The sequence below is a fragment of the Notolepis coatsorum genome (assembly GCF_963971535.1).
Source record: "Notolepis coatsorum genome assembly, chromosome: 7".
In the NCBI taxonomy this organism is placed as follows: domain Eukaryota; kingdom Metazoa; phylum Chordata; class Actinopteri; order Aulopiformes; family Paralepididae; genus Notolepis; species Notolepis coatsorum.
In genome coordinates this window covers 179,151,227-179,169,469 of record NC_140171.1, presented here as the reverse complement: position 1 = coordinate 179,169,469, position 18,243 = coordinate 179,151,227, and the positions used below count along the sequence as shown (strand labels likewise).

Genomic DNA, 18,243 nt, shown 5'->3' with positions numbered 1-18,243 from the left:
TCCTTTCCTTTGTATAGGTAAATAATCTGACTACTGACCGATGCTAAATGCTACTGACTGTATCGACTCTGCTGGCTAAGTGCTACTACTACTGGCTAAATGCTACTACTGCTGGCTAACTGCTAAACAAGTACTACTATCTACAGACTTAAGCTGCTACCAGCTACCAGCTAACCGCTTGCTTGATTGACCACCTGGTGATGATGGCATGACAGTTATCCAAATAACGGAATGTTTGGACATGGAGTCCCAATAAATGAACATTCTTGCAAAGTCTGAATTGTTTCTTTTGGTTCAATTTATAAGTCGTTCGCCTACACCCTTCTAATGGGGACATTTAGTTGACTCATTGACTGAGACCGCTGATAATTGGACAATTATGATTAAAAACACATAAATAAATTAAATAAACAAGTAAATCAATCAATAAATAAATTAATAAACAAATGCATATTGTGCTAATTCTTGTTCATATTTCTAGGGAGAATTGAGCTATATTATTAGTGTTCATTGGGCCTTTAAAGGCCCAATCTGTGATTGCAGTATGGCCCGCAACTCGCTTTGTTTAAATTTTTTTCTAACTTTTTTTTTTATCTACTTTTTCTCCCCATTTTTTCTATTTTTCTCCCATCCCAATTTCGTATTATCCAATTCTTCCCTCCCCTGTCTCGAACGTTGCTAGACCATGCCTCCCACTGGTCGGCTGCAATGTGGATGAAGCCTTGCATCTAGTGATGCACCGATGTGAAAATTGTGGCCGATACCGATATTAATATTGCTGTTCTGGCCGATACCGATATTTACCGATGTCGATATCTCTGTATAGATATGATAATCAAATAAAGAGCTATTTTCCAAAACGCATTTTTTTTTTACTTTTGTAACTTATTTTCAGAAATGACTGATATTTTGAAACTATTTAAGGCCAAAACATGTAAAAAGATTTTTTTTTTTTTTTTTTTTTTTTTTTATAATATCGGCCCATATCGGCCCTATCTTGATATCGGACCGATACCGATGTGTAAAAAAATTGCCATATCGGCCGATATTATATCGGCGGCCGATATATCGTGCATCACTACTTGCATCACGTGTCCCCTCCGGTACGCGTCTATGCCAAATACAACGCCGTTCGGTTTCCGGGTTCCTCTGATTGGCCACTAAGCCCACGTGACCGCGCGCTAGCACGCCCCCCTTATCGCCCACTCTCGCGCTGTGAAGCGGAGCATAGAGCCAGCGGGGCGAGGCGGTGGTTTCTCCCCGGCTCCGTGCGCCGCTGACTCGGTCCAGCTCCAGCAGCAGCGGCCGTCTTCTTCCCAGGCGGCTCGTTCTTATTATCCCCCATTGTTCAGGTCGACATGGTCGCACAAACACCCGTTGGAGGAGTAGTGGGGGAGAAGAGGAGGAATGAAGGAATGAAAACTTTATTTAACAGATTGCAGAATGGGTACAATACAGTACGGCGCAATACACACAATTGTTAAGGGGATGCAGACCTGAGAAAGACTTTTGTCTTGTTTACATCAGGGTCCCCCATTTTCAATTCATATAGACATTTATGACATACACAGCCGTCGCATCTTTTCACCTGCACAGCGCGACCTCTCAGTGGCGAGGAGTAGCACGTGGGAGGCTCACACTGCCCCCGATACTTTCCTGATTCTGCTGTACAGGCGCACCAACCGACCTGTAGGAGTCGCTGTCCACAACGTCCAATCCCCACCCACCGGCTTTCCCACCCTCTAACACTGCCAATTGTATTAGTATGAAGGACCAGCCAAGCCGGAAGCAACGGCGAGAGCTGGGCTCGAACCCAGCGTCTCCTGCGTTAGTGCCTTGCCCACTGCGCCACTTAGCCGCTCTGCAACTCGCTTTGTTTACATTAGGTATTATTATAAGGATGAAGTTATCGGGCGCTCCAGTATCACCGGTCGTCCCGGGTTCGTTTCCCAGTCCCGGTGACCATTTGCTGCATGTCTTCCCTGCCTCTCCTCCCGTTCTCCCTCTCTCCCTCCATCGGTCCTGCGTGGCCAGAAAAAGCTGAAAATGCTATAAATAAAAGTAAAATAAAAATAAAAATAAAAATAATGAAGATCGTCTGAGCCTTTGACAGTGAAGCCAAACATTCCATTGCTTATTGAGGCCATGTTAGTATTTTCACTAAAGTTCTAAAAAGTTTACTTTCCACCTACAAAATTATTTTTTTATCCACTTTTTCACCTTGTTTTTAAATTTTTCTCCCATCCCAATTTCGCTGTTTCCAATTCTCCCCTCCCCTGTCTTGAACGTTGCTCGCATATGCCCCCCACAGGTCGGTCGTAGGGAGGATAGAAGCCTTGCATCACGTGTCCCCTCGGTACACGAGGAGGCAGCCTGTCACATCTTTTCACCTGCCAGCGCGGACTCTCAGTGGCGAGGAGTAACGTGTGGGAGGCTCACACTGCCCCCGCCACTTCCTGTCTCTGCCGTGCAGGCGTCCCCCAACCGACCTGTAGGAGTCGCTGTCCACAACGTCCAGATTACCACCCATCGACTTCCACCCGCTGACTCTGCCAATTGAGCCAGTATGACGGCCGGCCCAAGCCGGAGGCAACGCAGACAGCCAGAGTCGAACCCGGTGTCTCTTGCGTTGGTGACGAGTGCAATGGCCGCTGCGCCGCCATCCACCTACAAATTCTTCAAGATGTTATGTGAACATATCCAACGTTAGACGGTCAGATAAATAAATAGTAGAATCGTGGCTTTAATGTTCCCATTTCCTCTTAAAGGGGAACTATTTTACTATTTCTTTCACTATTTGGGCACTTTTACACAATTCCTGTGAGTCTATGGAACACCTCTGTAAGTTTTTTTTCTAAAAAATGCATTGTTTTGTATTTCTAATCAAGTCCTCAAAAACAGCATTTTTCTACCTCAAGATCTTAAGCCGTTTTGAGGCTGGGCTCCAACCACTGTGTGGCCTGGTGTCAACTGCCACATCAACTGCCACATTATCATGCAGCTGAGTCTCTCTGACATCACAGATCAGCACATTTTCAGATGACTCGGTTCAGTGAGGGTGAATATTGTGAGAGGAGAATTGGAAGAATGCGCCAATATGAGAATTAGAGACATAGATCCTATTAATATAAGTCCACATAGCTAAGAAAAAATGGTAAATCGCCATTTATAAGATAGTTCCTCTTAATATAGGTGGTGAAAACCACCACTGCTGAATGACTGTCGATGACGCTCTGGATCTCTGTGAACATCTCTTGACACCGTGTGGTCTTCTCGTCTCCAGGCTCCGGAGGGGGAGTCTCAGCCCATGACGGAGGTGGACCTGTTCATCTCCACCCAGCGCATCAAGGTGCTGAGCGCAGACACGCAGGTAGGTTGTGTCCGTCATCACACCTCACTGGGAGACGTCCTCATGTGAAGGTTATTCACTTGATGTACAATCACGAGTTTCACATTCCCTTACAGGTGTATTCATTGAAAATATATTGCATTGCTGTTTCACCAAGGTCTTTGTGGATGTCACTCCCTGAATATAGAGAGAGAGGGAGAGAGGGAGAGAGAGAGAGAGGGAGAGAGAGGGAGAGAGAGGGAGAGAGAGAGAGAGATATGGACAACCCATTTTAAAACACTATACCACACTGTTCAAATTGATGGAAACACAGAACAATCTCAAATTCTTGATAAATTGACTAAATTGGAGCTTGCCATAAAAGACAATCAAAACCCATTAGACTCCCCAATTATTGAGCAGGAACTGCTTAAGAAACTACAAACTCTTAAACCAAAAAAGGTTTGTGGACCTGATGGCATCTTGAATGAGATGATGAAAAATATGAACAAGAAATTCCAATTGGCTATATTAAAACTATTCAATTTGGTCCTGAGTGTAGGATATTTTCCTGACACCTGGAATCACGGACTCATAACCCCAATCTATAAAAGCGGAGACAAATTTGACCCTAATAACTACAGAGGCATCTGTGTGAACAGTAATCTGGGGAAGGTTTTCTGTAGTATTATGAATACCAGACTTTTAAACTTCCTTACCAAGCACAATGTCTTGAGTAAAAGCCAAATTGGATTTATACCAAAACACCGCACAACCGATCATATTTACACCCTACATACCCTAATTGATAAACATATAAACCAAAATAAAACCAAAATATATGCCTGTTTTATTGACTTCCAAAAGGCTTTTGATTCTATTTGGCATACAGGACTGTTCTATAAAGTTATAGAGAGTGGTGTAGGGGGTAAAACATATGATATTATTAAATCAATGTACTCTGGTAATATGTGCAGTGTAAAAATTGGCAAAAAAAGAACAGAATTCTTTACCCAAGGGCGAGGCGTTCGTCAGGGCTGCAACCTCAGCCCGGCACTCTTCAATATCTATATTAATGAATTGGCTAATATACTAGAAAAGTCCTCTGCCCCCGGTGTAAGTCTCCACAATCGGGAAGTGAAATGCCTGCTCTTTGCAGATGACCTGGTTGTGTTGTCCCCCACAGCAGACGGCCTACAGCAGAGCCTGGACCTGCTAGAGCATTACTGTCAGACCTGGGCCCTGGCAGTAAACCCCAAAAAGACCAAAATAATGATATTCCAAAAAAGATCCAGATCTCAGGACGTCCTACCAAAGTTCTCAATTGGTACAAAACATGTAGAGTACTGCACACATTACACCTATTTAGGCCTAAAACTAAGTTCAACTGGACATTTTAAGGAAGCAGTCAATGAGCTGAGAGGGAAAGCACGCCGGGCTTTCTACGCCATAAAAAGAAATATACAAACAGAAATACCAATTCGAATCTGGTTAAAATTAATTGAATGTGTTATTGAACCAATTGCACTCTATGGCAGTGAGGTGTGGGGTCCACTTACAAAACAAGACTTTACCCAATGGGACAAACACCCCATTGAGACCCTGCATGCAGAGTTCTGTAAGATTATCCTACATGTCCAGAGGAAAACTACAAACAATGCATGCAGGGCAGAATTAGGCCGTTACCCACTAATACTAAAAATACAAAAAAGAGCAATTAACTTTTGGACACACCTAAAACAAAGTGACCCCCTCTCGTACCATTATCAAGCCCTGCAGTGCCAAGAGCTGAGGAGCATCAGGAACCCCCTTACCCAGCTGGTCCTGAGGCTGAGTCCACAAACCTGCTCTCTTAACTAGAGATGTTCCGATACCATTTTTCCCTTTCCGATCCGATTCCGATACCTAAGCTTTGGGTATCGGCCGATACCGATATTTATCCGATACCAGTGCATACAAAAAAAAATTAAAAATTATATAAATATTTTTTTTTTTTTTTTTTTTTTTTTACAGATACTGTTATACTGTTTTTAGTAATAACTGGAAAGTAATGGTATTTATTCAACAACAGGTGATTGTATAGATTTGTATTAGTATCATTAATCAATGAGTATGGGCTGCAGCACTGCAGATATACCCTACTCCAATGATCCACACGGACATTAAACAGTGTTGCACTCGCTACTCCGTGGCTCTGCAGATATACCCTATTCAGTCTGTAAGCTAGTGGCAGATAGAACGTTCATGTTGTGATTTTTGATGCAAAATAAATATTCAACATTCTCTTTTGAAACTCCGCCTCAGACTCTTATCCTTTGGCACTTGCTGTACTTTGCTTGCAGGTCTGCAGCCATTATTGCTGGATTATAAATAGCACCAACTTTAGACACGGTAACGTTATCAAGCTAAGCTAACTGACCTAGCTCGTCTTCCCGCATTGACATTTGATAACGTTAGTAATAGTCAGCTAACGCTAGTCAGTAGCTACTTAACTTAAATACAATTCACCGTGGGTGCATTATTGTTGATAGACGGTCACGGACAGTGTTAGGTCCTGGAGAAAGGACAGGCGATCATCTGATTTGATGTAACGTTAAAGCGGCTGTTGTTCCAACTAGCTATCTTTCCAGCTAATGCTATCATAACACCAGCAAAACACATCCCGTCCGAGCTCCCCGTCACACCGCACTGTCGGGGACAATGGAATTTAAGAAAGTGTATCTGCTGTTAAAATGACACAGCATCACACTTTAAAACATGTTCATTTTATAATCCTCACTCTCCGCAGGACTCGGCAGGAGATAAATTACATCATGGGATCGGAGGCTAGAATTTACGTGTACTCGCCGATACCGATACCAGCATTTTAGGCAGTATCGGCGGCATTTCCGATACTGGTATCGGTATCGGAACAACTCTACTCTTAACACACCTCAGGAACAGAACACGTCACCAATCAGAATAAATCAAATTACTACACAGCTAAAACAAAACTACATCACCTATTGGAAAACACAAACAAAAGCACAGAGCAAAATGCAGTGCTATCTGGCTCTAAATCGACAGTACACCATAGCAGATTACCATAGCAGATTACTTGAGCATGGTGACTGATTAACAACTAAAAAGAACCTTGACAAAATACAGACTGAGTGAGCACAGCCTCGCTGTTGAAAAGGGGAGGCACAGGAAAACCTGGCTCCCTGCAGAGCAAAGGCTGTGCAGTCATTGCATCCTCAGTGAGCCTGAAACTGAGTTGCACTTCCTCACCAAATGTGAAAAATATAAAGATATTAGAGAAACGCATTTTAAAAAATTTGAACTAATAACAAAAGGTTTTCTTGCACTACCAGATACAGGAAAACTACCAGTCCTACTTAGGGATGGGAATTGATAGGATTTTATCGATACGATTCCATTATCGATTCTGCTTATCGATTCGATTCTTTATCGATTCCCTTATCGATACCTGATCAATTTATAATTTAAATAAATAAATTGGAAATGCAACAGAACTACATTTAGTCATTTAGCTGACGCTTTTATCCAAAGCGACTTACAAGTTCTGTACGACAAGCCATCAGGAAGGGCACAACTCTATCAGCTGAGCAACAATGTTCATCAAAGTGTTGAGTGCTACAGTGTAGGTTAGTTTATTAGGACAAGTGCATGACAGTACGGTTAGTTAGGGTTAGATATATTTTTTTTTATTCAGATAATGGTTGAAGAAGTGCGTCTTTAGTCGACGGCGAAAGATTGGACGTGATTCGGCTGTCCTAACTGGGGTGGGTAGTTCATTCCACCATTGTGGGGCAAGGACTGAGAATAGGCGACTTCTCTTTGATGACCCTCCCGGAGCTCGGATAGGAGTAGGTCTGAGGCGGCCAGAAGATGCAGAGCGTCGGGGTCTAAGCTGGTTAGAATAACAACATGCAACTTGACATTTCTGATTGTCATTTATTGTTGAGCCCCCATGTCAGAAAAATACAAAAACTGTAAAAAATAAAACATTAACTATAGCCTACACTTAAATAAAATAATGTATTTGAGATTCTCTTAAAATGTATTTATTTTTTTATTCTTAAACTAATTTAATCTATTGAATAACAGGTTGTTATTCCTCTGACTTCTGTCTCTCACTCACACACACTCTCTCTCACACACACACACACACACACACACACACACACACACACACACACACACACACACACACACACACACACACACACACACACACACACACACACACACACACACACACACACACACACACACACACACACACACACACACACACACACACACACACACACACACACACACACACACACACACACACACACACACACACACACACACACACACACACACACACACACACACACACACACACACACACACACACACACACACACACACACACACACACACACACACACACACACACACACACACACACACACACACACACACACACACACACACACACACACACACACACACACACACACACACACACACACACACACACACACACACACACACACACACACACACACACACACACACACACACACACACACACACACACACACACACACACACACACACACACACACACACACACACACACACACACACACACACACACACACACACACACACACACACACACACACACACACACACACACACACACACACACACACACACACACACACACACACACACACACACACACACACACACACACACACACACACACACACACACACACACACACACACACACACACACACACACACACACACACACACACACACACACACACACACACACACACACACACACACACACACACACACACACACACACACACACACACACACACACACACACACACACACACACACACACACACACACACACACACACACACACACACACACACACACACACACACACACACACACACACACACACACACACACACACACACACACACACACACACACACACACACACACACACACACACACACACACACACACACACACACACACACACACACACAGAGAGAGAGAGAGCTCCCCGGGCCCCTGTCCTTTATGTATTGGCTTGTGTTGCTACACGGACACATTTGTATGTTGCACCACTGTACTTCCTGGTTTACACTTTACAGACTTGTAAACAAGCACTCGCGTCTCTCATTATATGTGAACTAAAGAGTACAAGGTTTACACAACAGCCCCCACCTGCTGTTTTATTGTATTTGTACCTGTACTATCCGCTGTCAGCTGTTTATCTCTCTTTGTGAGGTTGATTAAATAGCGTTAGCTCACGTTAGCTCACGTTAGCTCCACGGCTAATTTTAGCTCACCCTAAACTAAATCAATGACAATGTTCTAAAGCATTCAAGTAGTTTTCACTGCACATAGAAGTAGCCAAACAGCGGGAGCATTTCGGGAGCATATTACCAAAACCCAGGCAATTTCGAGCCCTTAAGGAATCAAATAGAGTCTGCCATGGCTACATGGTAACGTAACGTTATTGCGCAACTGTAGGCAGCGATAAGGGAATCGAAAGTCACAGGAGCCACACGGTTCCAGGCATCGGCCAATTAGGAACCGGTTCCCAATGGGAACCGGTTTTCGATTCCCATCCCTAGTCCTACTAGGGGAGGACTCAACAAGCTGTGAGCTAGCAGCAGCCTATGTTGCTGCCTGCCACAAACTGAGGGACAGTGAGTGACAGTCACCTGACATGTTTATGCCCCCCCCCTCCCTCTCCGGTGCTCTGAAATAACCACTTTCAGTCCAACAGCCGACCAGAATCTCATTTATCAAAAAGACACGAGTACAAAACATGCATTGTTTTAACCCCCCCCCCTCCAGGAGGCCATGATGGACCACTCGCTCCAGATGATCTCCTACATCGCTGACATCGGCAGCGTGGTGGTGCTGATGGCGCGCAGGAAGCTGGCCGGCCGTAAGGGAGAGGACGGTGACGCCTCCTCCTCCTCCTCCTCCGCGCCCCAGGGGAAGTGCTGCATGATCTGCCACGTGTTCTCCTCTGACGACGTGAGTCGCCGGGGGGGCGGATCTTTGAGGAGGGGGCCAGAGGTCCATTAACCCTTTCACTGCCACACGACAGCCGGTTAACCCTTTCACTGTGACAATACAGAAGGTCAACCCTTTACTATCGCACAACCGACGGCGATGCTCCATCTTTAGCTCCGCGGAGCATCGCCGTCGGTTGTGTGATAGTAAAGGGTTAACCTTCTGTCGTGTGGCAGTGAAAGGGTTAAGGCGGTGACATGTTAATATCACGTCATACTGTTATGGTTGTAGCTAGGGATGTCCCGATCCGATCACGTGATTTTCCGAAGATCGGGATCGAAAAAATAAATAAAAAAATTGCCATTTTCTTTCTTATTTTTTTCTTTTTTTTTAATTCAACAAACATGACCATGTTCACGTCTTAAACTCATACTGAGGCCTTCGTTTTGGTTTTAAATTGCATATCATCATTCATTTATTTATTGTCACACAGAGCAGAAGAATTTTGCCAAAACAAACCAATAGTATCCAGCTGCAGAACGGCAGACCCAAAAAAAAAAAAGATTTTATCCCAATTTCTCACATTACATTCACCCTGAATGTTGACGTTATCCAGGTGAAAAGTTAACTTCATTCAAGCGAGGCATTGCAATCCTTGACATAAATCATTTGATGTATAATTAAATCAAAGGAAATGCATTTGGGTCTGAGAGTTTGTCTGGTCTGCCGTTCTGCAGCTGGATACTATTGGTTTGTTTTGGCAAAATTCTTCTGCTCTGTGTGACAATAAATAAATGAATGATGATATGCAATTTAAACCCAAAACTAAGGCCTCAGTATGAGTTTAAGACGTGAACATGGTCATGTTTGTTGAATAAAAAAAAAATAAAAAATAAAAAGTACTTTTTTTTGATCGGATCGGGAAAGATCGGTATTGGTAGATACTCAAAATCACATGATCGGGATCGGATCGGGAGCAAAAAAACTAGTAGCTACGTAATAGGGCTGGGTGGTGTACCGAGAGTTAGGATATATACCGCAATGGATCCATCCAAAGGGGTTGGTTTTTACTGTACCGCCGTCGACCATGTTTAGGAATCGTAAACATTCAAGTTAATGCAAGTTATTATAAGCTTTATATAGTTGTTATTATTATAAAGCCTTTGGGCTACACTCTTGGTGAAATGATACCCTTTTGAATGAAAAAGTACCACGACAAAAAAGACTGAAGAAAAATAAGAAGAACATTGTGACGTAATTTACCTCATCAACTTTAACTCTCATGTTCACCATATCACCCAGCCCGACCTCATCACATGTTCACCATATCACCCACCCAGCCTCATCACATGTTCACCATATCACCACCCAGCCCAGCCTCATCTCATGTTCACCATATCACCACCCAGCCCGACCTCATCACATGTTCACCATATCACCCACCCAGCCTCATCACATGTTCACCATATCACCACCCAGCCTCATCACATGTTCACCATATCACCACCCAGCCTCATCACATGTTCACCATATCACCACCCAGCCTGACCTCATCACATGTTCACCATATCACCACCCAGCCTCATCACATGTTCACCATATCACCACCCAGCCTCATCACATGTTCACCATATCACCACCCAGCCTCATCACATGTTCACCATATCACCACCCAGCCTCATCACATGTTCACCATATCACCACCCAGCCTCATCACATGTTCACCATATCACCACCCAGCCTCATCACATGTTCACCATATCACCACCCAGCCTCATCACATGTTCACCATATCACCACCCAGCCTCATCACATGTTCACCATATCACCACCCAGCCTCATCACATGTTCACCATATCACCACCCAGCCTCATCACATGTTCACCATATCACCACCCAGCCTCATCACATGTTACACCATATCACCACCCAGCCTCATCACATGTTCACCATATCACCACCCAGCCTCATCACATGTTCACCATATCACCACCCAGCCTCATCACATGTTCACCATATCACCCACCCAGCCCGACCTCATCACATGTTCACCATATCACCACCCAGCCTCATCACATGTTCACCATATCACCACCCAGCCTCATCACATGTTCACCATATCACCACCCAGCCTCATCACATGTTCACCATATCACCACCCAGCCCGACCTCATCACATGTTCACCATATCACCACCCAGCCTCATCACATGTTCACCATATCACCACCCAGCCTGACCTCATCACATGTTCACCATATCACCACCCAGCCTCATCACATGTTCACCATATCACCACCCAGCCTGACCTCATCACATGTTCACCATATCACCACCCAGCCTCATCACATGTTCACCATATCACCACCCAGCCTCATCACATGTTCACCATATCACCAGCCCGACCTCATCACATGTTCACCATATCACCACCCAGCCCGACCTCATCACATGTTCACCATATCACCACCCAGCCTCATCACATGTTCACCATATCACCCACCCAGCCTCATCACATGTTCACCATATCACCACCCAGCCTCATCACATGTTCACCATATCACCACCCAGCCCGACCTCATCACATGTTCACCATATCACCACCCAGCCTGACCTCATCACATGTTCACCATATCACCACCCAGCCTCATCACATGTTCACCATATCACCACCCAGCCTGACCTCATCACATGTTCACCATATCACCACCCAGCCTCATCACATGTTCACCATATCACCACCCAGCCTCATCACATGTTCACCATATCACCACCCAGCCTGACCTCATCACATGTTACACCATATCACCACCCAGCCCGACCTCATCACATGTTCACCATATCACCACCCAGCCCGACCTCATCACATGTTCATATGGGGGAATTATTCCCTGGGTTAGGGTTGTTATTACTTCAATATAAAGTGGACAGGACTAAGATGTATATCTAGGGAAAAAAGGTCATAGATGACCGAAATCAACACTCTACAATGAGGTAACTGTAAATGTCACCATAAGACACATCTGGCCATTGAGTGGGATCATTTTTCCATTCTCCTGTTCGGCTGAAAGGACACTAGCCACCGAAATAGACAAAATACCGGCACTTGTCAGCAGCCGGCAAGGTACTGATATAGCTAGCCGTTATTTAAGTATCGTAACCTGCCGCTCACCATCCCACCACAAGCTTCCCCCTCTGATGCTCACCATCCCACCACAAGCTTCCCCCTCTGATGCTCACCATCCCACCACAAGCTTCCCCCTCTGATGCTCACCATCCCACCACAAGCTTCCCCCTCTGATGCTCACCATCCCACCACAAGCTTCCCCCTCTGATGCTCACCATCCCACCACAAGCTTCCCCCTCTGATGCTCACCATCCCACCACAAGCTTCCCCCTCTGATGCTCACCATCCCACCACAAGCTTCCCCCTCTGATGCTCACCATCCCACCACAAGCTTCCCCCTCTGATGCTCACCATCCCACCACAAGCTTCCCCCTCTGATGCTCACCATCCCACCACAAGCTTCCCCCTCTGATGCTCACCATCCCACCACAAGCTTCCCCCTCTGATGCTCACCATCCCACCACAAGCTTCCCCCTCTGATGCTCACCATCCCACCACAAGCTTCCCCCTCTGATGCTCACCATCCCACCACAAGCTTCCCCCTCTGATGCTCACCATCCCACCACAAGCTTCCCCCTCTGATGCTCACCATCCCACCACAAGCTTCCCCCTCTGATGCTCACCATCCCACCACAAGCTTCCCCCCTCTGATGCTCACCATCCCACCACAAGCTTCCCCCCTCTGATGCTCACCATCCCACCACAAGCTTCCCCCTCTGATGCTCACCATCCCACCACAAGCTTCCCCCCTCTGATGCTCACCATCCCACCACAAGCTTCCCCCTCTGATGCATTCATTCATCTCCTCCCCCCGCTCTCTCGCCCATGAGCTCGATGTAATGTGGAAGTCCAGTGGTCTGTACCCTGGGCAGAGAGATACAGAACTGTTGAGTGGGTACGGCAACACAACAGGGACATATACTGTGTACAGTGCGATGTGCAGTGACCCAACACTTCACAGGTGGCTCCAAAACAACAAATACTGGCTGGGGTTTCTCAATTCGGGTCAAACTCGACATCTAAATATATTCCATCTCTAACTGTGTTCTACAGGCGCAGACCATAGCCCAGGCCATAGGCCAGGCGTTCGGCGTAGCCTACCAGCAGTTCCTCCAGGTCAACGGCATCAAGCCCAGCCAGCTGAAGCCCGGCGAGTACAGCGACTACCTGGGAGCGCAGGAGCTCTACAACGGAGACCTGGCTCACTTCTCCGACTCTCAGAACATCCGAGACGTAAGAACAGGGGCAACTCCTGGCTGCATGAGTCGGCAATCTTCTTCTGACGCACGACATCAGCTGCTTTTGTAGTCGGGGACAGTCCAGTGCTGATACTGGTAGGGGTGTAACGGTACACAAAAACCACGGTTCGGTACGTACCTCGGTTTTGAAGTCAAGGTTCGGTACGGGTTTTCAGTACAGTGGGGGAAAGTTTTGCTTTCCATGTTCCACTCAGGGGTGATGTAGTGTGCAGTACCTAACTGTACTTGTAGGGCTGTCAACGAATATTCTATATTGAAATTAATAATCGACTTGTAAAGAAAAGAATAAATAATTATATTAGATTGTGAAAAAAACACCCCCTGGTGGGCGGTCGTTAGCGGTTAACATACCGCTGTATTCGTTCGGTACAGTACACACTGAAACGGTTCGATACGTGTACCTTTACACCCCTAGATACTGGTATTAGATATTGGGATGATATCGGGTTAAAACTGGGTATCGATGTCGGTATCGATGAATTAACCCAATGCTAAAAAGCAGATGCTGAGATGAAGCGACTGGACTGTTGATAAACACATTCATCTTTAAATTAATAAGTAACACTTTCATCATTTGTGGCTCACATGATGGGCTTTTTATTTTTAATTATTATTATTAATATTATTATTATTAATAATAATAATACTTTTTAAAAGATAATGGTTCTGTCTGAAATGCTGTTTAGTCAAATTAATGTAATCTGTGCTCTTTTGGACAATACTTAAAGGGGAATTCCATTCTGGGTCTCACTTGTATTTACTACACAGTAAAATCAGCCCACAGCAAGCTCTGTACATATTGTCAGGCCAGAAATCTAGTCCTAAACTACTGCACCTGCTCCAGCTTCCTGCTTTAGAGATGTAGTCCTAAACTACTGCACCTGCTCCAGCTTCCTGCTTTAGAGATGTAGTCCTAAACTCCTGCACCTGCTCCAGCTTCCTGCTTTAGAGATGTAGTCCTAAACTCCTGCTCCAGCTTCCTGCTTTAGAGATGTAGTCCTAAACTCCTGCTCCTGCTCCAGCTTCCTGCTTTAGAGATGTAGTCCTAAACTCCTGCTCCAGCTTCCTGCTTTAGAGATGTAGTCCTAAACTACTGCACCTGCTCCAGCTTCCTGCTTTAGAGATGTAGTCCTAAACTCCTGCACCTGCTCCAGCTTCCTGCTTTAGAGATGTAGTCCTAAACTCCTGCACCTGCTCCAGCTTCCTGCTTTAGAGATGTAGTCCTAAACTACTGCACCTGCTCCAGCTTCCTGCTTTAGAGATGTAGTCCTAAACTACTGCACCTGCTCCAGCTTCCTGCTTTAGAGATGTAGTCCTAAACTCCTGCACCTGCTCCAGCTTCCTGCTTTAGAGATGTAGTCCTAAACTCCTGCTCCAGCTTCTTGCTTTAGAGATGTAGTCCTAAACTCCTGCTCCAGCTTCTTGCTTTAGAGATGTAGTCCTAAACTCCTGCTCCAGCTCCAGCTTCCTGCTTTAGAGATGTAGTCCTAAACTACTGCACCTGCTCCAGCGTCCTGCTTTAGAGATGTAGTCCTAAACTCCTGCACCTGCTCCAGCTTCCTGCTTTAGAGATGTAGTCCTAAACTCCTGCTCCAGCTTCCTGCTTTAGAGATGTAGTCCTAAACTCCTGCTCCAGCTTCCTGCTTTAGAGATGTAGTCCTAAACTACTGCACCTGCTCCAGCTTCCTGCTTTAGAGATGTAGTCCTAAACTCCTGCTCCAGCTTCCTGCTTTAGAGATGTAGTCCTAAACTCCTGCTCCAGCTTCCTGCTTTAGAGATGTAGTCCTAAACTACTGCACCTGCTCCAGCTTCCTGCTTTAGAGATGTAGTCCTAAACTCCTGCTCCTGCTCCAGCTTCCTGCTTTAGAGATGTAGTCCTAAACTCCTGCTCCAGCTTCCTGCTTTAGAGATGTAGTCCTAAACTCCTGCAGCTGCTCCAGCTTCCTGCTTTAGCGATGTAGTCCTAAACTCCTGCTCCAGCTTCCTGCTTTAGAGATGTAGTCCTAAACTCCTGCACCTGCTCCAGCTTCCTGCTTTAGAGATGTAGTCCTAAACTCCTGCACCTGCTCCAGCTTCCTGCTTTAGAGATGTAGTCCTAAACTCCTGCACCTGCTCCAGCTTCCTGCTTTAGAGATGTAGTCCTAAACTCCTGCACCTGCTCCAGCGTCCTGCTTTAGAGATGTAGTCCTAAACTCCTGCACCTGCTCCAGCTTCCTGCTTTAGAGATGTAGTCCTAAACTCCTGCACCTGCTCCAGCTTCCTGCTTTAGAGATGTAGTCCTAAACTCCTGCTCCAGCTTCCTGCTTTAGAGATGTAGTCCTAAACTCCTGCTCCAGCTTCTTGCTTTAGAGATGTAGTCCTAAACTCCTGCACCTGCTCCAGCTTCCTGCTTTAGAGATGTAGTCCTAAACTCCTGCTCCAGCTTCCTGCTTTAGAGATGTAGTCCTAAACTCCTGCTCCAGCTTCCTGCTTTAGAGATGTAGTCCTAAACTCCTGCACCTGCTCCAGCTTCCTGCTTTAGAGATGTAGTCCTAAACTCCTGCACCTGCTCCAGCTTCCTGCTTTAGAGATGTAGTCCTAAACACCTGCTCCAGCTTCCTGCTTTAGAGATGTAGTCCTAAACTCCTGCTCCAGCTTCCTGCTTTAGAGATGTAGTCCTAAACTCCTGCACCTGCTCCAGCTTCCTGCTTTAGAGATGTAGTCCTAAACTCCTGCACCTGCTCCAGCTTCCTGCTTTAGAGATGTAGTCCTAAACTCCTGCACCTGCTCCAGCTTCCTGCTTTAGAGATGTAGTCCTAAACTCCTGCACCTGCTCCAGCTTCCTGCTTTAGAGATGTAGTCCTAAACTCCTGCTCCAGCTTCCTGCTTTAGAGATGTAGTCCTAAACTCCTGCTCCAGCTTCCTGCTTTAGAGATGTAGTCCTAAACTCCTGCTCCAGCTTCCTGCTTTAGAGATGTAGTCCTAAACTCCTGCTCCAGCTTCCTGCTTTAGAGATGTAGTCCTAAACTCCTGCACCTGCTCCAGCTTCCTGCTTTAGAGATGTAGTCCTAAACTCCTGCTCCAGCTTCCTGCTTTAGAGATGTAGTCCTAAACTCCTGCTCCAGCTTCCTGCTTTAGAGATGTAGTCCTAAACTCCTGCAGCTGCTCCAGCTTCCTGCTTTAGAGATGTAGTCCTAAACTCCTGCTCCAGCTTCCTGCTTTAGAGATGTAGTCCTAAACTCCTGCACCTGCTCCAGCTTCCTGCTTTAGAGATGTAGTCCTAAACTCCTGCTCCAGCTTCCTGCTTTAGAGATGTAGTCCTAAACTCCTGCACCTGCTCCAGCTTCCTGCTTTAGAGATGTAGTCCTAAACTCCTGCTCCAGCTTCCTGCTTTAGAGATGTAGTCCTAAACTACTGCACCTGCTCCAGCTTCCTGCTTTAGAGATGTAGTCCTAAACTCCTGCTCCAGCTTCCTGCTTTAGAGATGTAGTCCTAAACTCCTGCACCTGCTCCAGCTTCCTGCTTTAGAGATGTAGTCCTAAACTCCTGCTCCAGCTTCCTGCTTTAGAGATGTAGTCCTAAACTACTGCACCTGCTCCAGCTTCCTGCTTTAGAGATGTAGTCCTAAACTCCTGCTCCTGCTCCAGCTTCCTGCTTTAGAGATGTAGTCCTAAACTCCTGCTCCAGCTTCCTGCTTTAGAGATGTAGTCCTAAACTCCTGCAGCTGCTCCAGCTTCCTGCTTTAGCGATGTAGTCCTAAACTCCTGCTCCAGCTTCCTGCTTTAGAGATGTAGTCCTAAACTCCTGCACCTGCTCCAGCTTCCTGCTTTAGAGATGTAGTCCTAAACTCCTGCACCTGCTCCAGCTTCCTGCTTTAGAGATGTAGTCCTAAACTCCTGCACCTGCTCCAGCTTCCTGCTTTAGAGATGTAGTCCTAAACTCCTGCACCTGCTCCAGCGTCCTGCTTTAGAGATGTAGTCCTAAACTCCTGCACCTGCTCCAGCTTCCTGCTTTAGAGATGTAGTCCTAAACTCCTGCACCTGCTCCAGCTTCCTGCTTTAGAGATGTAGTCCTAAACTCCTGCTCCAGCTTCCTGCTTTAGAGATGTAGTCCTAAACTCCTGCTCCAGCTTCTTGCTTTAGAGATGTAGTCCTAAACTCCTGCACCTGCTCCAGCTTCCTGCTTTAGAGATGTAGTCCTAAACTCCTGCTCCAGCTTCCTGCTTTAGAGATGTAGTCCTAAACTCATGCTCCAGCTTCCTGCTTTAGAGATGTAGTCCTAAACTCCTGCACCTGCTCCAGCTTCCTGCTTTAGAGATGTAGTCCTAAACTCCTGCACCTGCTCCAGCTTCCTGCTTTAGAGATGTAGTCCTAAACACCTGCTCCAGCTTCCTGCTTTAGAGATGTAGTCCTAAACTCCTGCTCCAGCTTCCTGCTTTAGAGATGTAGTCCTAAACTCCTGCACCTGCTCCAGCTTCCTGCTTTAGAGAT

The 18,243-nt window shown here is 45.9% G+C and overlaps 1 protein-coding gene across 1 annotated transcript in view; it reads left to right on the top strand.

Moving 5' to 3' along the window:
- The window catches only part of LOC311231859 (uncharacterized protein), a 127,322-nt gene that overhangs the window by 81,716 nt on the left and 27,363 nt on the right, over positions 1-18,243 (top strand). The window contains exons 12-14 of the mRNA XM_084318481.1: positions 3,284-3,370; positions 9,226-9,411; positions 13,569-13,748. Coding sequence (XP_084174607.1) covers positions 3,284-3,370; positions 9,226-9,411; positions 13,569-13,748 — 453 coding nt within the window. The remainder of the gene's footprint in view (positions 1-3,283; positions 3,371-9,225; positions 9,412-13,568; positions 13,749-18,243) is intronic.